Here is a 27031-nt window from a genome sequence, read left to right as displayed (position 1 = left end):
CTGAATGCTCTTATCACATGAATAGAATAGTGGACTATTTTGTCGGTGCTTAATATTGAATTAATCAATGTTTATGTGTTGTTGTAAGGAGCAACAAGTACACTAGATGCACGGCTTAAAGACAGATGCTTTTTTGAAATTCTCACACACACACACACACACACACACACACAGATTAAAAACACTAGTCTAACGAGTGTATTTGTGTTGTATTTGCACAACATAACGGCTGCTTCAAATTAAATAAACCTGGACTAATGAACTGGAGCCCTGTGAAATGAATGTGATGATCCCAATCAGTTATGGAAACAGAAAGGATCCAGCATATTAGAGACAATACTTTAGAAATAATGTTTATGGGAGAAATATATGTCTTTTATTTAATGTGGTGCAATAAAAGTATCATGCATAGTGACTCCTAAATAAATGAATAAATGAAAAAGAGGGCCTTTCAGTAATTCTAATGTACCATGACATGTGAGTGTGGATTGGAGCATCACAATCAATAAACACACGGGAAAGGAGATGCATTTCTTTGGAAATGTTTAAGGATTTATTGATTTGTTTCTAATTAATCGCAATCACAGATTTCCCTAAAATGCACAAGCCCTCCTTTCCGGCGGAAACTTTTGCGATGGGTTTTAATCAGCATAAGCCAGTCCTTAAGAAGAGAGCTATGCCTCAGAGAAGATGGTCCTTGGTGGCAGGACGGATGCTGCTGTTGCTGCTCCCGCTGCTGAGACGGGACTTTGTGTTGGGTGTCCTGCATGACAATTCATTTCTTCTTGTCGGCCTTCTGTGCGGACTTGGTGACCTTTCCGCCGGAGGCAAGCTTTTTCTCGACGGACTTGATGACACCAACGGCGACTGTCTGCCTCATGTCACGCACGGCAAAGCGACCTTGGAGGTAGAGGAAGATTGAAGAAGTCAGTGAGGGATGATCGAGTTAGGAATTTTGGAAAATTAAGTAATATGGATATACTGCAATGCGGTGCTGTCAAAAGTTTAGATAACAAAATTTATTGTGGAATGAGATCCCCATTAAATGAGAGATGGCAGTGTTAACACTATGATTAAGGCAAACTTGGTATTTCAAACTCCACTTCACCCAATCTATTTCTATGTATTTTGAATCACCGAGTAGCATTTCCTAGCAATTTTTTGGCCTGCAATTAAAATGATATGAAATATCAGTGCTATTTAAGCTTTATTGAAACTGTAGTCGTTATAGAAATACAGAATTGAGTGATAATGTATTTTTTACGTTACAATAGAGAGGCACTTCTTACATTTGTTTTGTTTGAGTGGGAAGGATTTCCATCCATCCATCTGACAAATGTGTAACTCTAGTTAATTAGTCATGGCAGGGCTCACATTCATGCAGGAGCACATTAACTTACCAAGCGGAGGGTACTGGGAGAAGCTCTCAACACACATGGGTTTCCCAGGCAACATGGTGATGATGGCGGCATCCCCTGACTTCAGAGCCTTGGGGTTGTCCTCAAGTTTCTTGCCAGAACGACGGTCGATCTTCTCCTTGAGGTCGCTGAACTTGCAGGCGATGTGAGCGGTGTGGCAATCGAGCACAGGCGCATAACCCTGGGAGATCTGGCCAGGGTGGTTCAGAATAATGACCTAAGCAGTGGGGGAACACATGAGATGATGTTGAAGTGACTGTGGTCCCTCTGCTCAATGACGGCGGCAAGTCCAAATGATCAGTTTACAATATTTAGCATCCATATTTTTACAGATATGGCTCTCAGGTGGTCAATTATTATACCTTTTCCAGGCCCAAACCTAACTTGACTAAATTACCAGCTGGACAGAATTAGCACTGAAAATCAATAAAAAAGAACAAATATTCCCGTCAGGCTGTTCCGAGACATTCCCATAATTTCTGGGATAAAATGAGACAATTGTTCTGCAAATAAGCAACAAATGTTCTAAACAGAAAATAATACTTTTGTTAGTTAAGTGATAGTAAAGTGTCAGTAAAACACATTTACAATAATCATAATATTCAAAGGGAATATATTAAATTTTATTCAGGATGATCATGGCCAAAGTGAAAATTTGTGATTTTCACATTTTAAAAAGTGTATGTTAAAAAAAGAGCAATGATATTCAATATCCATCAACATATTTCTTCTTCTCCTCATTCCTCCTCTTCCCTCCAACTCACCTGTGAAGTGAAGTTCTCGGCCTGCATGGGGGGATCATTCTTGCTGTCACCGGCCACATTCCCACGACGGATCTCCTTGACTGACACGTTCTTGATGTTGAAGCCGACGTTGTCTCCGGGGAGGGCCTCAGGCAGAGACTCGTGGTGCATCTCAACAGACTTCACCTCAGTGGTCAGGTTGGGGGGGGCGAAGGTGACAATCATACCGGGCTTCAGGATACCGGTCTCAACACGGCCAACGGGGACAGTTCCAATACCTGAGAAAGAAAGTAAGATGTAGATGCAACACTCCTTACATATATGTATGTATATATATATTCAAAATTGACCTCAGTGGCTGGTGTGTGTAAAATAATATTTGGTGTTTGTGCTGGCTCATACATTAAAACCCTGCCTTTTGGAAGTTCTGCAGTATGAACTCACTCTACTAGGTGGATGTTTCATTGAAATGTGATTGAATCTCATTGATGAAATGAGAAGTACATGGCAAAGAAATGGACAACACAGCCCATTAGATGAGCTTTGCTCTGGAAATCTTGCTTGAGATTATGTGATGCGACACCTCTTACCGCCGATCTTGTAGACATCCTGCAGGGGCAGACGCAGAGGCTTGTCTGTGGGACGGCTTGGAGGCATGATGGAGTCCAGAGCCTCCAGCAGGGTGGTCCCACTGGCACCGCCCTCCTTGCGCTCAATCTTCCAGCCCTTGAACCAGCCCATCTGAAAAACAAACAAGAAGGTTTAGAGGTCACATGTGACAGAGGAGAAGGAACAGACATCTTCAGAGGGTTATAGGTCAAGAAATGTGACGTCTCTTTTCGAGAGAAGACATATACTGAAGCCACAGTGACATGTGACAAGGCTACTAAGATACACAGCTCACCTTGTCGCTAGCCTCCAGCATGTTGTCTCCATGCCAGCCGGAGATTGGAACAAAAGCAACAGCGGCAGGGTTGTAGCCAATCTTCTTGATGTAGGCGCTAACTTCTTTGGTGATTTCCTCAAAACGCTTCTGGCTGTAAGGGGGCTCAGTGGAGTCCATCTTGTTGACTCCGACGATGAGCTGCTTCACACCAAGAGTGAAGGCCAAGAGGGCGTGCTCACGGGTCTGACCGTTTTTGGAGATGCCAGCCTCAAACTCACCAACGCCAGCGGCGACGATCAGCACAGCGCAGTCAGCCTGAAAGGGAAGTGTGATTCCGTTTTTCAACAGTGAAAGAATGTTAAGTACAATAGGGTTTAAAGATGTAATTGACCTGTACTTATGTTCTTCAGCACCCCTTGATGTCTGTGAATCAATCTTAATTCATGCTAAACAAATAGCAATATATATCTATATCATGAAAGGGATTTCAGAGCAGTGTGTCATATCAATATAATCAAGGTCATGTAGCAGAGCTATGAATGTTTTACTTTGTACATCAATTAAGGCCGCTTGAGGCCCTTAACAGATTTTTTTTCGTTTCAGATAATTGAAACTAGTCATCCCAAACTGAGCTCTCGTTACTGACAAAGGGGATCACCTGAGAGGTACCAGTGATCATGTTCTTGATGAAGTCCCTGTGTCCGGGTGCATCAATGATAGTCACGTAGTACTTGCTGGTCTCAAACTTCCACAGAGCAATGTCAATTGTGATGCCACGCTCGCGCTCGGCCTTCAGTTTGTCCAGCACCCAGGCGTACTTGAAGGAGCCCTTGCCCATCTGATGGTAGGGACAGGAAAAAAAGCGGCACATGAGTGGGACGAAACCATCAGAAAGATTAAGTCGTCTTTCATTCATTATCTATACTGCTTACGTGAGGGGAAAGCGCTAACCACTCTGCTCCACTGTTGGAAACACTTGTAACAAAATGACTTTAATACCACTATGGTTTTTTTCACCAATATTTTTAACCATAAAAAGTAATCTAAATCTGAATACTAATCTAAACTATGTCGATGAGCTTCACCTGTTGGCTCAGAACCCTCATTAAAACGCCAATGGTTAAAATCAAATTAAGGACATATCAGACATATTTCTTAACACTTAAATCCACGGGAAACGTGGATAAACCTATTTATTGCTTCAACGAATAGTGCAAACTTTTGTTGAGAAATTTGTTGTTCATAGACTCTAGGTGTGTGGCACATTGAAAGACTGTTACAGCAGAATAAGTATTACATAACTTATAGAATCCAGTGATGGCTTTACACGGATCCTCTTTACAAAATTATATTTAAACTTAAATTGTACTCTGGAAAAATATTGGATATTTCCTCCTTGATACTTTGAGCTATTTTGGCATTCTTTTAGGTATTGTTTGGAAAAGCTCCTAAGTGTTTTTGTGAAATAAATACATATAAAAAACAACTTTGCTTGTTTGTGGTCCTTTGTATATTCTCAGGTTAGCTTCTTGATATCTTAACTAAGCTTTTTACCCGAGATTGTTTTGACGGGCACCGGTCGGACCTCTGAGAACCCAACCCGGAATGACTATCTTGAAATATTTTAAAATTTACTACTTGGTTTTCAACAGCAGGTGGCGGCTAAATACAACTGGAAGTCGGCGGGAAGCGTCGGAACCACACCCGCTCCGGGTGCCCTGTTCCCGGGACTAACTTACCTCGGCGGCCTCCTTCTCGAACTTCTCGATGGTTCTCTTGTCGATCCCTCCGCACTTGTAGATCAGGTGGCCGGTGGTGGTGGACTTGCCGGAGTCGACATGGCCGATGACCACGATGTTAATGTGGATCTTCTCCTTTCCCATTTCGATGCGCTTCTTTGCGGGCTAATTAGTATGAAAAGTGTGAAAACAAGCTCCGTCGGAATTAAGATTTATTGAGTCCCTGGATAGGCGGCCGCGTATATACTTGTGACGTCACGTCTGAGTGACAGCGATTCTGTATGTGACATCAGCGCCTTTATGACGACAAAAAGCAAAGTTGTATCATTCTATGACATCATAGCCATCCGAGTCATACTTCGCAACCACGAAGACAAAGAACCCCTTAAACCCCGCCAGAAACTAGACGTGTTAAGCACATCTAGTTTGGATACAATCCCTTCTCAACATCACTTGTCTGCCCCGTGTACCTCGATGCCGAGGCAGGCACACGCGCGCGCCACGTGCGCGCCCGACGTCGACCTCCATATTGCGGCGTGAACGCGCGTCCGCCATGTTAGCTCACTTCAGGCTGAGGGGTGCGCGCTCACGAGTGCGTCAGACTAGCATGACTCGTCCCGTGTGCCAAAGGGTGTGTGTGTGGGAGGGTTCCACCCTGTAACTCTCAAGACTTTAGCGGTTTAGACAACATTGAGATAACTAGCTTCCGGTTAAGGCTTAACGGCACAATGCACCCAGTGGGTCTCAGTCTAAAAAAAAAACAAAAAAAAAAAAAAAACACTTGAATAAGTTTGTTCTCCAGAATGCAAAAAACCATCAAAGCTGGCTACCAAGACGTACCAACCCATGACTTCCATCCAGCTAAGATGATCAGTTCTGTACATTTCTGATACTGGTATTTGGAATTATTCCTCCAACAGGTGGACTGTCACTTTGCAGCATTTGTCAGAATACCAGGATGTTCTAGACTAACAGTACAGCCCATTTCCCCACCAAAGAGCAGTAAATGTTCCTACTGACCTGTGCCTTGCAGCTCGGTGGCTATCCGGTTTGAGAGAAGGGGCAAAAAAGGACAGAGTGTGTTCTGCTCCTAATTTTTATACCAAACCAAGGGGGAGGGCTGTTTACGCCTGTTGCTGTCACACTAAAATTAGGAGGGCCATTGGCTGACTGACAACTGCGTCACTGGACAGAGATGGCACAGTCTGGGACAACTGTGCCACAGCTGAAAAGGACTGCAAGGAGTAAGACAAGCTGTCAATTTTTTTAGAGACTTTTATTAGTTACCAGCAGCTCTTTCCAATCAATTGTGGCATTAACAGATTTCTAAACCATTTCAAAACAACTGAGAAGAGGCACTGTCATTTGATTCAGGTAAGTGACAATGCCACATAGTTCTTTTTCCTGCGAAAACTTTTGCGATGGGTTTTAATCAGCATAAGCCAGTCCTTGAGTAAAGAGCTCTGCTTCAGATAAGATGGTCCAGGATGGGGACAAGCTAGAGGGGATGGGGTTGCCTGCTGCTGCCAGCACATATCTTGTTGGTGGGGGTCCTGAACAACCATTCATTTCTTCTTCTGGGCCTTCTCTGCAGCCTTGGTTGTCTTTCCAGTGACCTCCTTGGTATCAACAGCCTTGATGACACCGACAGCCACAGTCTGCCTCATGTCACGCACGGCGAAACGACCTGTAAGAACAAGATGGGGTCAAAAGCATGTTCTCACTCTCACGTGTCCTTCAACAGCAGGCGATATGGTTGGACATTGACTTGTTACACGAAACAGAGTGGATCTACACATTGATGTGCAGGTGTTTCCCTTACCAAGGGGTGGGTAGTTGGCGAAGGGCTCAACCACCATGGGCTTCTGTGGAACCAGTTTGACAATTGCGGCGTCGCCTGACTTGACAAACTTGGGATTGTCCTCAAGCTTCTTGCCAGAACGACGGTCTATCTTCTCGATGAGCTCCTTGAACTTGCAGGCAATGTGAGCTGTGTGGCAGTCCAGAACTGGGGCGTAACCCTCAGCAATGTTGCCTGGGTGGTTCAGGATGATGACCTATTTGGAAAAGTTAGAATTAATACCTCAGCAAATGCAATCCCTCTGCCGTCCATTGACTGTGATTGATTTCTACCTGAGCATTGAAAGAGTCAGCAGCCTTGGGTGGGTCGGCCTTGCTGTCGCCGGCCACGTATCCACGTCGGATCTCCTTGACTGACACGTTCTTGATGTTGAAACCAACGTTGTCTCCTGGGACAGCCTCCGGCATAGACTCGTGGTGCATTTCAACAGACTTCACCTCAGTGGTCAGGTTAGGGGGAGCGAAGGTGACAACCATACCGGGCTTCAGGAGACCAGTCTCCACACGGCCGACGGGGACAGTTCCAATGCCTGAGAAGGCAAATTTGTCAGTGTGCGTTTACAAACATGCGTGCACGCGTACACCCATAGACACACACCTCCAATTTTGTAGACATCCTGGAGGGGGAGACGCAGAGGCTTGTCGGTGGGACGGCTGGGGGGCAGGATGGCATCCAGAGCCTCCAGCAGGGTGGTCCCGCTGGCATTGCCCTCCTTGCGCTCAATCTTCCAGCCCTTGAACCAGCTCATCTGCAACGAGTTGCAAAGGAAAAATATACATCAATGATTGCCGCAAGACCTTATCAGTGTTCACCAAGTTATTGAAAAAAATTTGCTCACCTTGTCGCTAGCTTCCAGCATGTTGTCTCCATGCCAGCCGGAAATTGGGACGAAAGCAACAGCGGTAGGGTTGTAGCCAATCTTCTTGATGTAAGTGCTAACTTCTTTGGTGATTTCCTCAAAACGCTTCTGGCTGTAAGGGGGCTCAGTGGAGTCCATCTTGTTGACTCCGACGATGAGCTGCTTCACACCAAGAGTGAAGGCCAAGAGGGCGTGCTCACGGGTCTGACCGTTTTTGGAGATGCCAGCCTCAAACTCACCAACGCCAGCAGCGACGATCAGCACAGCGCAGTCAGCCTAAAATGATCAGAAAAGAGTTCCATTTAATAAATGGTTGAATTCCTCAGTGAAAAGGTTTAGAGAAAAAATTGAGTCCATGATTTTACTTGCTGAATACCACAAGTCTGATTGGAAGGTATTTTATTCAGAATGTTTGAACATTCCGAATTTTAACAAATCCCAGACCTGACAGTTTTGAGAAATAAGTTTTTCCTTACCTGAGAGGTACCAGTGATCATGTTCTTGATAAAGTCTCTGTGTCCGGGGGCATCAATGATGGTCACGTAGTACTTGCTAGTCTCGAATTTCCAAAGAGCAATGTCGATGGTGATACCACGCTCGCGCTCGGCCTTCAGTTTGTCCAGCACCCAGGCGTACTTGAAGGAGCCCTTGCCCATCTAGGATGCAAACAATCAATTTGGTTATTCTGGAGCAAATGGCTGTATCACCATATCGTGTTCCTACCAAGCTAGTCATTTAGAGTGCAGTTCCTCTTCGCAGCATTGCAACAGTTCCTCAATCGTAACATTTGAATGTTAATTATTGAATACGAATTATAAACGCTTCAGACCATTTAAAGTTTAGCTTTAGAAGCTATTCATTATAATATTTAATTTAGCCCCCCGCCCCCGAGCCATCTGGGCTAGCCAAGCTAAGCCCCACCCCGCGTGCGCGTTCATGGATACACCCCAGTGCCGACAGCCCGCAGTGGGCACGCTGACGCCGCCATTTTGGAATGGCGACCAGGCTGTTAAGAATATCTGTGAAATAAAGCGCTTACCTCAGCGGCTTCCTTCTCGAACTTCTCGATCGTTCTCTTGTCGATTCCTCCGCACTTGTAGATCAAGTGACCGGTGGTGGTGGACTTGCCGGAGTCGACATGGCCGATGACCACGATGTTGATGTGAATCTTTTCCTTTCCCATTGTTGTTCGTGCTAAGCCCAAACGAAATTAAAAGTCACTTAAATTGCGCCACCAATTGCTACGCTGATATTATTTGACATACAACACTCTCTGACGGTGTTAGCAAGTTTGTTGAGAGACGCCGGGGTTTACTTAAACGAGGCGCCATGCCGGTAGTTTGACAAAAACGCCACCACAGGTGAATTAAAAGGGCACATTTCATTTTAAAATCGCACAAACGTTTACATTTATAGCCTTTTTTTGTCCGAACGGCGTCAATCTTACGCCGCTAACTAGGGGAAGGCCACTAGGCCTCGCTGGGCCACAGGCCAGTCGGGACACGTGTTACACACCCCGGGCCACGTCGTATAAAGTTACAAGGATCGCCAAATATACAGAGGCTGTTCTGTGAGGAAGGCCAGCACCTGTCGCTGGTTTGAAGTCCCAGTAATATTTCAAGGCAGAGATGCTACTGCGGGCATCCTCGGGTGTCAGTCTCCGCAGCCCACCCCTTTGTTCCCCTCTTTCGGTCTCTCCTCCCGCTTTCCCACCTTTTGTCTCAATCACATCCTAGCCACAATCCATAAAAACGCCCCAACTCGTACAAAAAAAATCAAGACACTAGGGCTGAAAATACAACTACATCGATCCTCTCAGTTTGTAATTGTTACACAATAGCAGAACATACGCCCGAGCTTCGTAAAAGAATAATATCTCGAGTTGGTGACACTACGGTGGATTTGAATATGTCATATTTTGTCAGGGAAGAGGACGGAAACGCCGCTTACCGGTGATTCAGGACGTTCACGACCAACGTAACTGCCCCCTGACCAGGTAACAGAAAGAGAAAGAGGGCGGCCGTACAGAGGCTTTTATACCAACTGGAGGCGGCCTTTCCTTCCCGTCATCCTCCCCGCTGCAAAACCCCGCAAATCACACACATTCCTGCAAAAAAACGTCAGTGCGTCACCGGATGAGGAGCCCGGCGGACACGCCGCGTCTGGCCCGGAAGTGCGGTTCTCGCGCAGCCGCACTGCGTCTCAAAGTCATCGTCGGGCTGAAAAGGCAGAGGGGGGAAAAAAGCTGCAAAGCTGAACGCTACTGAGATTTAGAGGCGAAACAGAAATAAAACACAATTGAATGAAAAATATGACAATAGAGACTATTACAGCCTCTGATTTTACTGAAATATGTTTAAAGATAAAACGATGTTTGCGAAGGTAGGGAAAGTTTCACATTCTAATGATTAACCTTTATTTGATAATGATAAACATCACTGGTATGACTTTTGAAAACACCTCATTTAAGATGATGCCATCTTTGTTGGCCAAATTGCTTGTTTGCAAGTTTTTCTCCCTCACCAAATCATTTTGCTGGTTCAATTTCAGGAGTTATATTTCCATATGACCTAACTTGATTCTCTTCATTATTTTGAAAACGATGAAGTGAATTTATATTTCAAAAAGGGGGTTTGATTACAATCAAACAAACAAACTAAAAAATAAAACAGCAGATTATAAGATCTTTGCGGTGAACATATGCAATGATTTTCATGATAGACAATATCACAAGTCAGTATGAGTTTACAATTGTATGGAATGTCATATATATTCCCCGTCCCTGGTGCGAATATTTATACTGCAGTGCTGAGCTGCAGGTCGGGTATATTGAAGAGCAATATCCCTCCCAGACGTGATGGTGATAACGGTCCAACTCATCACCCCGAAAAGATATTCTCAAACCCACTCAGATTGCAGAATTGAAATCAGAATCAGAAACACTTAAATGATCCTCAAATTTGCATTCAAACGGACTTTGAAACTGATGAAGCCCAGCTGCTCCTTTTCCAAAGACATTATCTACAGGCTCTTGACATTCAAAACGTATGCAAGTATTAGATAGAATTAAAAAGGTGTGAAACTGCGGGGATACTGTCAAAGTGAAAGTCTGCAACAAATTTATGCATATTCACTTTTTAAAGCTGCTCCATCCCAATGATTGACTGGTGATGCTGATCATTGTGGGTCAGAGGGTGAGTCTCTGCCTCCTCCTCCTCCTCCTCCTCCTCCTCCTCCTCCATCACTTTGGCATTATTCCCATGAACCCCCACCCCCGCCCTCGTGGTCCCACACAGTTCAGGTCATTGCTGCTTCACTTGACAGCTGCTGCCGTCGGTCATCCGAGCTCGGAGACGCAGCGAGGGACAGAGTGGAGCTGGGCCGAAGGGAATGTAAACTTGGGGGGGAACACGGAGAGGCAGCACCTTTAAACTGAGACCTGAATGACCAGAACTGAGTTTTTTCTGCAGCGTGAAGAAACCCGCTGTACAACAAGTGGAATGTCTTGGCTGACAATCTGTTTTTTCAATCAGGCTTTTTAAACCTGAAAACAAAGGGAAACTTCTTATGGCATATACTCACTTTTCTTTGTTTATCATAAAGTGATAAGCAATGCAGATCAGTCATGTTGCCTTCAGAGAAATTATACTGAAATATTGCTTTTCAGTGACGACGTCTCACTCAACTTAAATCATGCTGTTCTCCTGCCAGCAGATTTCATCCCTCAAGCCCTCAAACGTCGAGGCATTTTTAACTCGAGGTGTCGACATGTGATCCGGGTCAGTTGGATTTAGCATGACGAAGCCAATAGATCTTTTTAAACATAGATTTTTCTCTCTCTTTCTCTCTCTCTCTCTCTCTCTCTCTCTCTCTCTCTGTTTCGGTCTTATTTCCTGCCCGTCGGTTCAAGAGCTGTTGATAAAATCTGAAATGTTTAAATTTTGCCCAGAGAAGTCGTTCGTTGATAAAGTTCAACTTACCTGCCAAGAAAACTCTACAAAATGCAGCAGTTTAAATGTGTTGTCTGTTAAAAGAAAGTCAGACTCTACTCATATAGACAAGATTATCAATATATTTCTGTGTTATTGGAACGAAAGAAGAACACACGCATGATTGAAATGTTTAGAGTCTGGCGAAGGCTGGAGTTCAAAAAAAGAATACAAAAGAAATAAAACGACAGTTAAAACAGAAACATGGACTGATGGTGCATTCACATGAACACAATGACAACACTGACAACTAAAAAGCTGATTCAGCTGGTCTCGGATAGAAAGGACCTTTTTATATATATTTGTTCAGAGGCCGATATGCTGGTTTTCGCCGTGACAACATCCTTGGGTGTGTCACTCCGAAGCACATTGTACAACCGTTTACGCTGACGGGGAAGGTTGCTCTATCGATCTCCCGATTCACGGTTCTCCCTGTCAAATCGGCAGTGCCGGGTGACTCAGAAGACTTTCCCTGCTGGAGGAGAAGGAAGTTCACAATAGCACAGACAGATATATAAGTCAGCTGACTTCATATTATCATAGATAATATCAGTATTGGCAAATGTTTTGGCTGATATGAACTGCTCTCCAGGGTCAAAGTTTGTCCTCAATATGCATGAGCAGTTTGTCATATCCTCTCCCCTGGCAGACCTTGTGTTATACAGTTGTTGATATTGAATGAATGAATACCTTTATTGTCATTGCACACAGGTACAATGACATTTGCCTAGCTACATCTCGTAGCGGCACCAAGAAACATAAATGAATAAATACCCACATGTCATGGATTGCACATTCACTTGCGTTAAAAGAAGCATTGTTTAAAAAAAAGGCTAAAAATCTATCTATCTATCTATCTATCTATCTATCTATCTATCTATCTATCTATCTATCTATCTATCTATCTATCTATCTATCTATCTATCTATCTATCTATCTATCTACTATCTACCCCCAAAAAATTAGCTTTAAATGATGGTGATGAGGGAAATGAATCTGAAATACTCTCAGGAATAACACTGTCACACCTTTGTCTGTCTATTTAGGTGTCTGAGTGTACGTGTGAGCGTCTGGGTCTGGGTTCATGTGCTGAAATAAAATTGTTTCTTTTTCCAACTCCTAGAATACTGGGGTTCATGCATCTTTGTCACCTTTCTTTTGGATGTTGTGACCGGGAAGCATGTTCAGCAACACTTTGAGATGTTTAAGAGGACAGTGCCTGTGCTCCACACATTAGCCCCCTGGGCTTTGGTTGATAAAAAAAGTCAGTTATCCTAAATGAACTGGTCACGCGGTAACATGCTGACGATCACTGATGAGGAACACTTTGAGAAATAAGATTGAGATGTGCACATATAATGAACAAACAAGTTGATAAAGACAAAAGCTTTCAGAGATCACTAACGTAAGCCAGGTATGTAGTCCATATTCAAATAACGTCACTGTCATTCCTATGATGGATGCTGGGATGTGTCTCCTCTGATGGGCAGACCTGAAACACTTCCTGCAGGTCACTGGGCTGTGCAATGATACGATGACAGCCCAGACCAGGCTGGAGCAGCTGACGGGCGAGGGAGCTAGGTGTGTTTGTGTGCGTGTGTGCGTGTGTGTGTGTGTGTGTGTGTGTGTGTGTGTGTGTAAGAAAGAATGTGATTCACCCGGCAGGCTGGCAGACAGTCAGTTGGCATACGTCAGCCATGAGTCATTGCTGTGAGCGGTGGCCATGGCAACAGAGGACATTTAAATAGTTCAACTCTTTACTGAGGAAAATACAGTAAAAACCCTGGTATTTGTTTTTCTCTTTTTTTGGAAGAAAGATGATTCAAGCTACAAGATTAATAACTCAATGTCCAATGCCTGAACAACTTTTGGTGATCATACTAATATTTGTGAGTGACATTAGAATCAATGGTTCAATTTTTAATTAGTGAGAATTACACAAAAACCAATAGGCTAATCACAGTTTGGAATGAATAGAAAAAACATATGGCTGTTTGTATATGAAAGAGAAGCTTGGAAAACTTATCTTTTTTTAAAATGACAATGAAAATGATGGATGCACAGATACATTAATAACGATTGATATAGATAAATATGGATTAATTGGATTAATTAACTATCATTACATCAATGATTATTAACAACAATAAAAAAGTGACTGTATAAAAACAATAACAGATAAAAGAATACTTTTAAAAAGTCTGCCCTCAGATTTTGCTCCTTGACTTCCCTCTTCCTTTTCTTTATGGGGATATTTTAAGTGACGCCTTGCCAAATACATAAGGAATAAATTAGATTTCTCCAGCACAGACGACAGCCATGCAAACTGATGCATATATTCATGTCTCGTATGTTTGGTGTAAAAACTATTTTAATCCTTTATGACTGGGATGGTGAAAGCCAAGGAAGGGAATCACACTTTAGTGACGCGAGGGCCGAGGCGTAACATGCTACTTAGTACTGTAGCATTAAAACTTGGCTAAAAGAAAAATGTTCTAAACTGGTTATAAGCATTGTAAATATATGCAGGGAGCTGTTTCAATATCAAGTGTGACTTTTGAGACATGTTTTCGAATCCAGTCTATTCTCGGCCCACCAGAACCCTGTTTGTTTTGGCCAGTTTTAAAGAACACAGCATGGTGTCTGTTTGTTATTAAGAAAAAAAGAGCCCTTATTCTGGCCTGTGCCTGTAGTCAGAAAGTCCTTTCACATCAAAAAATGGTTGAATCAGAGTTTCAGGTAACACAACCTGCATTGCAATGAAACACCATACCCTTTTTTATTTTTGTGGGAATAAGGTCTGGACGGTTCATGCAAAATAGAGCATATAAGCGAGACAAACTGTAGCAACATTCACTGTCTCGCTGCTAAACGCACGACTTCATACGTACAAAGCATCTTACTTAATATGCTTCACACGGAGATAACATGGACTTCACCGTCAGTTTGGAAGTGGGAGTCATCCTGATGAAATCTTTGGCTTCTCCTTTTGAGATGCAGCTTTTCCATTTGACCACCCACACTCTTCTTTGGTTGCAGTATCTACTGGGGGATGAGGTGTTCTGTTTTATGCTTTTGGAAACTTTCCTACATTTGAGGGAGTTTTGCTCTGAGAGTTACTTTGGACCTATGAGGCCAAATTTTGACACGCCGCACAATACTGAGGGAAAGAAATGGGGAGAATTTTAGACTCAAAATCAAACTGTCTTGGTTTTAGGCTTAAATTAATAGCTGACTGCTTTCAAACTGTGAGAAATGTTCAGGAGTTGTACAGTGTTTCATTGTCTGAGGTCTGGACTTTTCCAAAATAAATAGTTCTATGTTAGACTCTAAAAGTCCCAATATTATAACTGAATAAACAAAGTAATGATGCGGAAAGGTGAAAATTCACCGCAAGAGGAAGATCTAAGACTGTAATGGCCTAAATATTGCAGATCTATCGTCCATGAAATTGCCCCAGTTCAAGATGTAGACATTAGAAAGGGATTACACAGATGATAAAGTACTTTGAAAGGAGGTAGATGATTGCGGATTTTGAAAGAGGAGTTCAAAGAAAAAGATTTTGTCTGTGAATGTTTTGAATGGGAATTAAACATGTCCTGAATATAAAGTATTTATGACTCATTTGTCTTATAGCTATTACAGAGCTCGTGCTGAGAGACAGAATATATATGATTTCAATTATAATGGCCTTAAAAACTTGGAAATAGTGAGTGCGTGTGGAAATTGAACGTGATCTTTGACTAATTTGAACTTTGCACTGTGACAGGGATGTAGTTGTGTGTCACCTCAAAATGCGTCCTGAACGGATTTAATACAAACTGTTTTGAAGCCCCTGTTTTGGTTTGCTTTAGGAAATTCTTCACTTAATTTGTACAGCATATTTGACATGACATTTAGGATGTTAGCTTTAGCCATGGGGAGTACTCACTAACTTTATACACTGAAGTTGTGATGTGTTCACTTATTTTGTGAATAAAAGCTGAAAATTAACAAAACAAAATAAATATCTCATATTTTGGTATTTTTCAAAGTATTCCTTCTACTTTCTACTTAAAATATTCTTTAAGGGTGACAAAATCCCGTACAATTACATACACATGAAGACTACTTATGGCTTGAAAATTGAGTGTATTAACCATTTTAAATATGGCAACATTTCTGATTAAATTACGTCTTTCGTCCTGTTTTAGAAGTTAAATTAGTTTAGAAAATTCTTTTTAGCGGTCTGCTTTTCAACGCGACACGACGTTGTACCGGCGAAACGTTCCTGCAGAAGTAAGAAAGGGACAACTTTCCTTGTTACACCCCGCGGGGTTTTTTACTTCCGGGTCACGCGGCTGATGCAAACTCAGGCAACGGGCGAACCGCTCTCTCAGCGCTTTTTGACCCGTTTGTCTTTCAATGGCCGCTGTTTGTCACTCAAACACTGGGAATTACATTAAATACCAATGAGATTAAAAAAAAACTTTTTTTCTACTCTTGGTCATGAAATAATACGCAAAATAAATAAATCATGTATTATAATTCTGACAAAGTAATGTCAAATATTTAAGATCAATGGTGTTTATTTTTCCTGAGAGGAAAAAGTTGAAAAGGATATTACAGTTATGAAACTAGTATATAATAAAAAGTCAAATAACCAGTTAATCTATTTTTAGGATACGCCCGGCCCCTGGGATACTTTGCAAAGTAATGTGGCCTCTTGACATAACACTAACTTGTGACATGTGGTGGAGGATGCGGTCAATATTAGCTCTCCTGCGCCACCCAGTGGGGCAGAATGTGATAAATTACAAGTACTGGTAGTTTAACGAAAACACCGACGCACGGGGTCAACGCTGGTTTTATGCATGAGAAAGAGAGAAAGTTACCTCTCTCATTAGATGTTATGCCAAACGGATTTTCCAGGTTGTTGTAAAAAATTGTTGAATACTTTTGAAAGCTTTGTAGAAGCCGAGTCATTGTCTGGTGTTTGTGCCTTTTGAAAAGATCTGGAGAGAATAAGTGAGGACCTTGGACACAAAGTCACAGATCTGACCCTCAAATATGTCAATTGATAAACAAAGACACTGATGTTTATTTCTGTTTTTTTTATTTTTTTCAGCTAACTTGTTAAAGTCTTTCAGACAGCCCCTTCATATTATTTTTAAATCTTAACTTTCCCAGTTGTTCTCTCTGCAGATTTGTTTACTAAATCTTGAATAAAAATACAGAAAGTACATTGTCAGGAAATTCACCTGAAATTCCATATAAAGAATACTTCAATTTTCATAAAAACAAAACAAACATAAAAAAAGACTAGAAAAGAGAATAATCAAAACAAGAGAGATGGCAAGAGCACTTTTTTCAAATTGATCAATCACACAGCTTAAGGTGAGTTTGGTGATGTGTGTACTAATACCTGTTGTGTTTGAATGTTTTGAAAAATCAACTAATGCAACTGGTGACATCCACCTATAGTTCCTTGCTGATAAGAGCTGACTGTAAAATCTCAAAGGTTTAAGCACAACAACACGATTAATCCTGTATATATAAGCACACATTGGGAAGAATTGGAAAAACTAACAGATGTCTCTTCAAAGTATTTAAGAAATAACAAAAAAATATTGGACATATAACATAGCACAGAGTTGAAATATATTGCTTCCATTTCAGAATAGCACGCCTTTCCATGTACAATAAATTTAAAAGGCCAAGAGGAGACCAATCATGAGATGTTTTTCTTTTTTCTATTTTTCTTTAAACGTGACAAATGAAAACAGGCAAAACGTCAGCACTTGTGGCAAAACATTCTGAAGCTGGCTTTCATGGCTGCTTTGGTGAGCAGAGGTGAAATGTTAATATTTTTTCAAATCAGTAAAAAAAATGCTTCTGTTATATTAATGATTTTGTGAAAAGTGCTTCTTTTGGTCCTGTGGCACTGGAAGAGAGAACCGTAAACACAGGAGCTGAGGAAAAGTGTTGAATGAATACTTTTAAAGTTTACTGATCAATGAATACGGAAATCAGTAAACACCAACTTTCAGCTCAGTCCCACTTTATAATTAACGGAAAAGGTCCAGCGTGTGGACCTGATAAAAGTAGACCCTGAGACAATTTGAGACTCATGATCTCCTAATTGAGGAAGGAGGCCACTATTAAGTGATTTCCGTCTCCACCCTCACCTGACCAGTGTGGATAAAATATGCATAACTAGCTTTTGATTATTAAATCAGCTAAACCGAAGAAGAGGGGACTTCTTTGATTTGTCAGATGCCTGAGATCCCAACACGTGACAAAAGGAGGATCGTATTTGCTATAAGCAAGAAAATGGCCCCCGTAGTAATGACCCACGGAGAGTGGTAAAAAACAAGCACAAAAACAACGAACACTTCAGACTTTTGTGGAATTTCCTCCTCATGGGAATCACAGTTTGCAGTTTACAGTCTGAGACGTAATGTAGCCCGAAGGCCACCATAGGGCACGTATTTAGAGAGGGAGGGGTATTCAGCTCCGTATAATCTCAGACTTCTTCAATAACTCAGACCCAGCAGCCCTAGAAATGTAACTTCGATCTGGAAGACGGCGTTTACGTTGTTGCTGTTTTTAAATGCTGCATGGAATTCATTGGTCTCATGTAGGTTTAGGTTTCAAAGTAAGCTTGAAATATTTGCAACAAACATCCAAAGTCAAAAGTAGACAGTGCAAATGAGTGATATGCACAGATGGATAATCACATTGTGTTTGTTCAGTTGCCTCAAATACAATATGTGTGACTTCCCACTTGTAATTCTTCCCTGTCATTGTGCATGAGCCGAAATAGCTCAGTTGAGAGAGCGTTAGATTGAAGATTTAAAGGTTCGTTTGACCCCAGGTTTCGCGGCACACTTGGGCTTTTCCCTCCCGTTCCCAGCGCAACAACAATTAGTTCTCACAATAAAACCTTATTTTCCTAGTGTGTCTTCCTGTGTCGCACTTTTTGTAACACTGAGTCTGTAGTTTATGTTGAAATGGACCTCTTCCTCTTTATGTCGTCCTCTGCTCTCTCCTCTTCAGTAATGGCCCATGCCTGGATCTCCCCGCTGCCGAAAATGGTGAAGAAGAGAACGCCGGCCACGTTGACCACCGCGGCAACCCAAAACACCTTCCTCCATCCCGCCAAAGAGTGCTAGTGGTGAGGGGTAAAGTGCAACGAATTAGATACAATGGAAAACCAGTGCACTGCAATGCAACCTACCCAGCCTGGAGCACAATCCGGCTTTGTCTATCGGGAGAAGCAACTGGAGAGGTTTAAAAAATGAAGAAGGTCAGAGGGTGAGTAGTTTCCATCTAATGAGGCCCCCCTGCCTAGATGCATAAAAAACAATTTGGCCAAGGCTAAACTTCTTTTTCGTTTTCTTAACAGGCAATAGCGTAAGGGGAAAAAATGGTCACGTTAAAGGGGAGATAATTTTATGGAAAAGAGGAGTGAGCTCCTGTGGACCGAGGAGGACATGAAGAACATGCTCACCACTGTAAATGATTATTATATCAAAATATTTCTATCTATCTATCTATCTATCTATCTATCTATCTATCTATCTATCTATCTATCTATATATCTATCTATCTATCTATCTATCTATCTATCTATCTATCTATCTATCTATCTATCTATCTATCTATCTATCTATCTATCTATCTACATAGGTGTTTACAGGTGACTGACTCATGTCAAAAAAAAAAAAATCAAACAATCCTGCATCAAGTGAAAAATGCTCTAACTATCTAAAATTTCCTTTGCATTGTTGTAAGACACCATGAACTACCAGGCAAATGTGTCTCACAGCTTCAAGAGACTTCTAATCACGAAAAAGTTTACATTGATCAATCGATTTTGCTGCGGCTAAAAAAACATGACTAAGTAGATACAATTCAAAATTGAACTTGAACTCTGATCTGTCATGTTTGTGTTCCTGTCTCTCTGTGCATAGTGTTGACACGGCTGTGCACACACTCAACTGTATTTCCTATTTAACAGCCTGATGCCAAGAGAAACGGTGCGACACTCACGTCTTCGGTAAAGTAGCCAGCAACGATCGGTGCCACGACTCCAGGAATGGTCCCAAAGGTGTTGGTGATTCCCAGGAGGAATCCAGCGTACCTGGCAAGGAGACGGGAGTTTATTTTGGCTCCCCTCATTACCACCACAAGTTCAGTGACAGCTGGTGTGTGTCATCAATTGTCACACAGACATGCACATTAATGTAGCTTCATCTCATTAATACAAATTCCCTTTCTTAGCACAGAAACACTGTTCACCACAACTGCAATAATAAAATAACACAGAGGAAAAGGAAATGATGTGGATGTGAAACCCACCGAGGAGCAATGTCAATCTGGTTGATGAAGACCCCGCAGGCACTGGTCCCTGCAATGGTCATCGAAAGCGTGAGGAAGGTGACGGTCAGGATATGGCTGCAGCCGGCGTAGCCCACTGCTATGAGAAAACCTGCTGCAGGAAGCATGCCTGCAACGTGAGAAGGGGTGATGCGTCAAATACTGCGTCAAAGTACATGAGTTCCAGAGGCCTAACAGGAACTGAAATATCTAAACTGATATTATCAAGCAGCAGAGTTTCACAGATCTAGCACATGGCTTACAGATGATAAAAGGTGGCTCTTATTCTCTATCACACAAAATTAAAAGGCTGAAACATGGATTACAATCACACTTATGGGTGAATGTAAAAAATGCATAAAACGCATACATTTGTGAACATCTGTGGAATACCGTTGATGGATTGCTTACAGACATTAAAACATTGCTATCTGATGCTAACAAAAGGCTAGCAGAGGTCAAGACATCATTAAAGGTTGCTAACATACGCTAATACTGGCTAACAATCTTAATTCAAGGTCTACATTTTTAGTATATTATACAAATACTGTCAAATGTTTTTTCAGAGACCAGATGTTTAAAATATAGTGTCATAAGGTGTTAAAATAGCTGAAGGATATTGAATCGATAGCAATAAAATGCAATGCAGAAATTCTGTTTTTCCAGAGCATTCAGAATATTGCATTGATTTCGTTTGGTTTACCTAAGCATTTCTATTTTATGGCACTGGCACTGACACTTAAAATCTGAATTCCGTGTACCAGAATCAACAGTGATTTTGCAGCACATTGCTGCAGGCCTCTCAGTGAAGGTTAGTGTGGAGATTTTATGGTCACGATTAGATCAGGAGCTGTGCACTCGTGTTCTGAAGAGAAATATCTGCTTGCCTGAGAGTGTAAAGATCTTGCGCACGTTGGTGACAGAAAACACCTTCCTCTCGATGAGGTGGTCTGCCACAAAACCTGACAGTGTGGCAGACACCCAGGCACCCAGGTAGGGTAATGCGGACAGGAAGCCGTTCTTGGCGGGGAGAGAGAGAGAAAAACAAGTGAGACAGAGAGCGAGAGAGATCTTGTATTTAAAAGGTACTAATTTGAAATAATATAATTTGTCATAATGGTACAGCTGAGCTTACTTTGTTTCTAGATGATTGCTTATTTCTGCACTACATGTAATGCATTGAACAATTCTTATCTATCCCTGTTTGCTTTTGAGATGTGTGATTACATTAAACCAAATGCATGGTTGCGTATGAATGAATGTGCTCACCGATTTAAGGTCAAAGTGCAGGACGTTGTCCATGTATGTGGGCAGGGAGGTGAGAAGGGTGTAGTAGGACCAGTTTGAACACATCTGGGTGATGATGATGGCCCACAGGGGGACCGACATGGTCATAGGCAGCAGCGGCAAGGACCAGCCATGAGGTGTACCCTGGAGGATTAAATCAGGTCAAATGAAAATTATTTTAATTTATTTGTGCACAGACAGACAGACAGACCGACAGACAGACAGACAGACAGACAGACAGACAGACAGACAGACAGACAGACAGACAGACACACACACACACACACACACACACACAAATGGGAGTTCTTATTCAGAGACGATAAGTGACCAACTCCGTAAACTATAAGAGATGCTCTAGAAAAGATGCTGTCATTTTAACGTCATTTAAATGCTGATAAAAGCACTGAAAATGAAACTATTCACCTTGCCAGGGACATATTTATAGGACTTCTGTTGTGTAACTGACACTTAATTCCTATACTGACCTATAACTATGTCCCAAAACGGGCTTCTGAATAATATCGTATAATTTTGCCCTTCATATTAGCCAGCCCTGTACCTGTGTTCCAAGGGAGTTGACGATGTAATCTCTTTCCTCTTTGCTGATTCGAGGATGGGTACGAGGGTCATCGGTCACAAAAATAAACCAAAAGATTCCCCAGAGGCAACCAGCGCCTCCTGAAACACACATTGTTGTGATGTTGGTTAATAATTACGGGATTATATACCTACACAAGAGTAAATATAAGAAAACATTTAATGTGACGGAGAGAAGTATCATGACTGTATCAGAAATAAATCATTTAAAGAAGGTAGCAAGTGATATTAATCAATCCGAATTTTGGACGTGTCTGTGTGTGTGTTTGCCTCACCGCAGAGGTAGAAAACAGAAGGCCAGCCCAAAGTCTGGCTGATGTAACCAGTGAGAGGCAACACTAAGAAAGCACCAAAGTTGCCCCCAGAGCCTGACAGGCTCATCAGGCGAGATCGTTCCAAGGGAGGCGCCCATCTGGCCCACATCGCCATCATGGCAGGGAAAGTCGCGCCCTGAAAGAACCATCAAGAGAAAAAATACCGCACATGTAGGGAAGTATTTCCATCTACAATACTGCAACCAAAACGAATGCACACCAAACCAAGAAATTGAACTTGCCAAAGTATCCGTGCTACACAATGAAATGTTGTCACAATTGAGCAGTTATGCATTATGGCACTTTCTTAAGTAACTGAGTATAAAGCTCCATCAGGTTACTTGAGACTTGGAAAAAAAATGACTTGCAATTCTTTTTTAAGAAGGCAACGATATGGTGCAATCTCTGCAATATGACACCCGAGTGGCCAAATGCACATCAGCCCTCATTGCAAAACACTGCAAAATTCTGCTCAGTATTTCACTATAGAGTCTTGACACGCTCGCGCTTGTTGTGTCGTCGTACCTCCCCGAAGCCCTCCAGTGCTCGCAGTGCAAACAGCCAGTAAACCCCCCACTGAGCAGCCAGTGGGGTGAGCATGGTGAGGGCAGCTGTTCCCAGCACACCCAAACCCAGGAAGAGCCTTCCGCCAAAGTGACCCGATAGGTAACCCCCGGGGATCTGTGTGCACAGGTAGCCGAAGAAGAAGGCGCCCAGCAGCCAGCCCTGGGTCTCAGAGTCCCACTGGTACTGGGGGATCTTGTGTTCAACAATAAGAAAGACAGAACACATGTTCACTTAATCCTCGTCATAATTTTCCATCACTAATAGGTTTTAATATAGAATATCTATAAAATTCAGAATTTTGGTATTATCAGCAGAGCATAGCATACATAGTATAACTTTGGTCACATAAAACAATGTAAAACTGATTCATAAATGCTGAGCGATTCATCTTTACAGAAAATGTCAAAATATACAAAAACAAATTCAAGAATGCACAAAATTCTACATTTTGATATCTTGAACATAGAAATTGCACTCGTCCAATAATAAAGTGAAGTGTAAAGCTAATGTTGGATCTTATCAATCGGACATCAACTCCAACACTATCCCAAGTCCAACAGTGATAGGTGGAATCATCAGTCCCATTCAACCTGACTTGGTTAAAAGCACCAACTTGATATGTGCAAAGCTATACACATATAAACCTATATACATATATGACCAGTCAAAAATATATAAAAAAAGTTACCCCATTAGGCTGTGGAAAAGTGTCACTGGTGTTGTCTTGCCCTGAAGGGAGTGGACAAGCACGGGGTACAGAGTGGTTTGCCAGTGGATTGGGGTCTGTGATGTTCACCATGGCTACCATAGCAACGCTCAGGTTGACACGGAGGCCGTAGACCACGGTGAAGCCGAAGAACATCAGGATGGCCAGATTGAGCCGAGCTGAGCAGCACTGGGGAGGAACTGTTCATGAAAACGAACATCAGTTTAGATTTTATGAACAGGTGATCAGACTTTGTAGGAGCAGCAAAGCTATTGTCATTCACCATTCAACCTAAAAAGGTATTAAAACAATGCTGTCTTAGGATAAAAAAAAAATTGAATGACTGTTTTAACATTAATTCAGGCATTCATTATCTACACCGCTTACTCTGCACACAGGGTTACGGGGAGAAGGGGTGGAGCCAATCCCTGCTTGCACCGTACTAAAGGCGAGGTAGACCGGTGGGACTGGTCACTAGACAATCACATATTATTTAGTTCAGCAGCATGTGATCTCACTGCACAACTAATTTTACTGCGACATTAAAATTACCTCAGTAAAGGCTTACAAAGAAGTCATTTGCAAAATTGGGAAGTGATTAGGTGTCTATCACAGCCATATTCTTATTCTTATTATTCTTATTCTTATTCCAACTACGAGGTCACGAACATCTGGCGTTAACAGAAGTAAAATCCAAGGTAAATATTGCGGAACTGTAAGTATTACAACATGGCACTTTCTGTGCTTCCGAGGGCTACGGAGTCACTTTTTGGATGGTGTCCATGAATTGCATCCAAAGAAACACAAAGCACAGCTAAATTGCAGTCATGTGAGCTATGAAAGATAAAAAAGGTTTTGCATAAAAACACACCCTCGTCATTTTCGATGAGAGGCTCAGTGTCTTCACTCTCCTCCGGTGGGGCAGCGTTGATGGAGTAGCCATTTGGTCGCGCCATGGCTGACCCGGGAGGTTGTCTGCAGCGATATCACTGACCCATGGCTTCAAGGGATCCTAGGCAGGGTCAACCCCCAGAAGACAGACATGGACAAAAATAACAAAGGAGGGCGTGAGATGTACAAATGACACCTGAGTGAGCACAGGAAAACATGTCAAGTGACAAAGACATGTGAACATGTTACTATCTAAATCCTGATAACCAACTGTGACTTCTCACAGAAAAACAGGGAAAGGTCAGACAAGAGCGACAGGATAATGCTGGCTAACTTGTGACAGTACACGTTTCAAAGGCCGCCAGTCTCACAAGATGCTTGACCCATATCACCATTCGTGCACTGCGAGGAGTCACTGTGTTGCAGTTGCTCCACTGAACCAGTGGACAGTGACCTGAGTGCAGATGAACCTCAATGCAGATTCAAAAATCTCCCGCGACCCTGAGTGCAGGATGAGCAGCAGATAATGGATGGATGGATGGATGGATGGAACCTTAATGCTCTTTGTATAGCAATGTCTATGTAACACTTTTTATGTTTATTTTATTCAAAGAATAAATCTTTATTTTAGCACTGTAAAATGGATACTTTCCATGCCAAAAGCAAATAGATTTGTGGAAGTCAAATAAAGTCAGCCAAATAATAAACTGACTGAGCTCTACTAATGCAGCATACGAGTATGTACTTACAACTAATGGGATACAGTAACGCAATGTGCGGTGGACTCTGTAAAGAACTTGTTCAACTGAGGGGTATCAACATTATTCACTGAATCATTGTTATGAAAGGTTTCCATCAACAAGTGCCTTTTATTTTTGCAACCATCATGGTCACAACATCCTCCAGACAGAACAATTAAGGAACTGAAACAAATTTACAGCGTTAGGATGGTGCATTTCAGACTCTGTCCAATAACACAAAGGGATATGGTTACCACCCACAACACCAAAGGGATAAGAATTTATCTGGCTAGAAATTAGGAGAAAAGAGTTTAGAATACAGATTGGTGAGATGCTTTACAACAGGCCTATGAAATAGCTGGGAAGACATTATCTTGTCAATAAACTGTTAAAATATGATAAATTACCCTAGAATAAACCCTTGAAGTAGGAGAGTTTTTGACAAAGCAAACAGATCCTCAATACAGAACTTGAATGGTCCATGTTTGCAATACAAACAGTTGCTTGACTAAATTTACATATATCAGAAATACTCTTGAACTACTGTGCAAGAAATTAAAAATGATATGTCAATCCTATCTGAAACAATAGTGCTTTGAATATCTATTTATTTATTTGAAGCACCAGTTTAATTTATTAGGAAGTGAGCAGGTAAAACAGTTGTGGCAACCTAAACGTTGTTTTCTTTGACAAGTGACAACAGATTAGTTGCACTTTGCTCAAACATGTCTGCCCGGTTTACTTCCAAGAAGAATGACAGATCATATCAATTTTAAGATTCCTGCAAAATTTGAAAACTAAACATCTGAGAGTCCTATAAGAAAAAAATAAGTGGAAGAGGAGGAGCATGTGTTATTTTATTTTTACTTCAACCAGATAAAGCAGTTCAGTACAGTAATCTATATAATTATATCACAATCAGTGCTGTATACATGTTTACTACTCTGTTTTTATATCAATTTATTTGTCCATTTGCATCTGCAGCTTCTTTGTTTATTTATTTATTATTGCTGAGGTTGCACTGCAGTACCTCTGGTGGGAATAATAAAGGATCATATTTGTTTCTGAAATCACATCCACAACATCAATGTCCACTTTTAATTCTACTGTAAAAACACACAATAATTTTTTTTCCACCCAGATGTTTTAGATGAATGTTCAATATCGTTTCACATCAGCTGATTCGGATAATAATTGTACTGTTATTTTTGGATGCTTGGAAAAGAGTCGATTGTGACTCTCGCGTATTTATTCAGGAATATTTACAATTTATAAACCATTTTAAGCTTGTCTTGGAAGCACATAGCATAGTTTTATCAGTGACTGGAAAATATCTTACCGGACTTCTATCACACCACTTGATAGTTTTAGTTTTCCTACATTATGCTTAACTTGCCAAGGGGAAATGTGAGAGTGGTTGCAGTGGGTATGACAGTGCATCATGAGATCCTCTGTGAAACAACTCAACTCTTTCTCTGTCCATTCATTACATTTCATACATTATAACAATAACAGGATTCTCTGGGAATAAATGACATACCTACGATTCCGACAGAACTCCCTGATATAATGTGAATATCATTTCAACTCGAGTACAAGGTAATTGTAAAATATAAACACAGGTTTACACAGCTGCTCCGCATGTAAGTGAACTAGTTGTAAAAGTTAAAAAAAATGTTATAACTTTACATTTCTCTGAAAAGCTTTAGTTCAATTGGAGCTAGCATCACTGTAGCTGCCTAGCTGGCAACTTTATTTACAATCGAGTCATCGTTACTTCGTTACTTCTAATATGCCAAGTCATTGTAACAAAGTTTACCTGCGAAGAGACAAAAAAGTCGGAACAGTTTGACACGTCGTTTCAAATTTCTTTGCCTCGTTACATCCTCGATTTGCCGGCGAAGCGCCAGTGATGGTGTTTTTCTTCGCCCGAGTCATGTGAGCCATCGATTCATGACGCACTTTGCGGAAGCGCCAATTGAGAATCGGCTAGTCCGGTTGTGGACTGATATCCGGTGACAGTTCATGTTTTGTTAGTCAGCGCAAGGGATATGACGCAACCATGTGATC

At 41.7% G+C, this 27031-nt stretch overlaps 3 protein-coding genes across 3 annotated transcripts; all 3 read right to left on the bottom strand.

The window, feature by feature from the left end:
* Positions 1–530: 530 nt before the first annotated feature.
* On the bottom strand, positions 531–5909 carry LOC147216358 (elongation factor 1-alpha). The gene is made up of 8 exons (XM_086178344.1): positions 5807–5909; positions 4787–4951; positions 3706–3885; positions 3066–3362; positions 2752–2902; positions 2183–2439; positions 1401–1635; positions 531–900 (listed from the first exon to the last, which is right to left on the bottom strand). The coding sequence occupies exons 2-8, from the start codon at positions 4928–4930 to the stop codon at positions 776–778; spliced, it is 1389 nt and encodes a 462-aa protein (XP_086034470.1). The 5' UTR covers positions 4931–4951; positions 5807–5909; the 3' UTR covers positions 531–775.
* Positions 5910–6200: 291 nt separating this feature from the next.
* On the bottom strand, positions 6201–9597 carry LOC147216357 (elongation factor 1-alpha). The gene is made up of 8 exons (XM_086178345.1): positions 9457–9597; positions 8546–8700; positions 7983–8162; positions 7486–7782; positions 7245–7395; positions 6920–7176; positions 6609–6843; positions 6201–6473 (listed from the first exon to the last, which is right to left on the bottom strand). Exons 2-8 carry the CDS (start codon positions 8687–8689, stop codon positions 6352–6354), a joined length of 1386 nt encoding a protein of 461 aa, XP_086034471.1. The 5' UTR covers positions 8690–8700; positions 9457–9597; the 3' UTR covers positions 6201–6351.
* A 6976-nt stretch (positions 9598–16573) lies between these two features.
* LOC147216356 (sialin) lies at positions 16574–26953 on the bottom strand. Its single transcript, XM_086178338.1, has 11 exons — positions 26781–26953; positions 24202–24342; positions 23313–23530; positions 22583–22816; positions 22019–22193; positions 21706–21824; positions 21126–21287; positions 20744–20876; positions 19839–19986; positions 19530–19620; positions 16574–18645 (listed from the first exon to the last, which is right to left on the bottom strand). The coding sequence occupies exons 2-11, from the start codon at positions 24284–24286 to the stop codon at positions 18478–18480; spliced, it is 1533 nt and encodes a 510-aa protein (XP_086034464.1). The 5' UTR covers positions 24287–24342; positions 26781–26953; the 3' UTR covers positions 16574–18477.
* Positions 26954–27031: the final 78 nt, after the last annotated feature.

Source organism: Fistularia commersonii, chromosome 30, assembly GCF_037954325.1.
Source record: "Fistularia commersonii isolate RoL2024-O1a breed Wild chromosome 30, RoL_Fcom_v1.0, whole genome shotgun sequence".
Classification (NCBI taxonomy): Eukaryota; Metazoa; Chordata; class Actinopteri; order Syngnathiformes; family Fistulariidae; genus Fistularia; species Fistularia commersonii.
The sequence above is the reverse complement of the archived record's forward strand: the minus strand, read 5'-3'. Positions and strand labels throughout refer to the sequence as shown.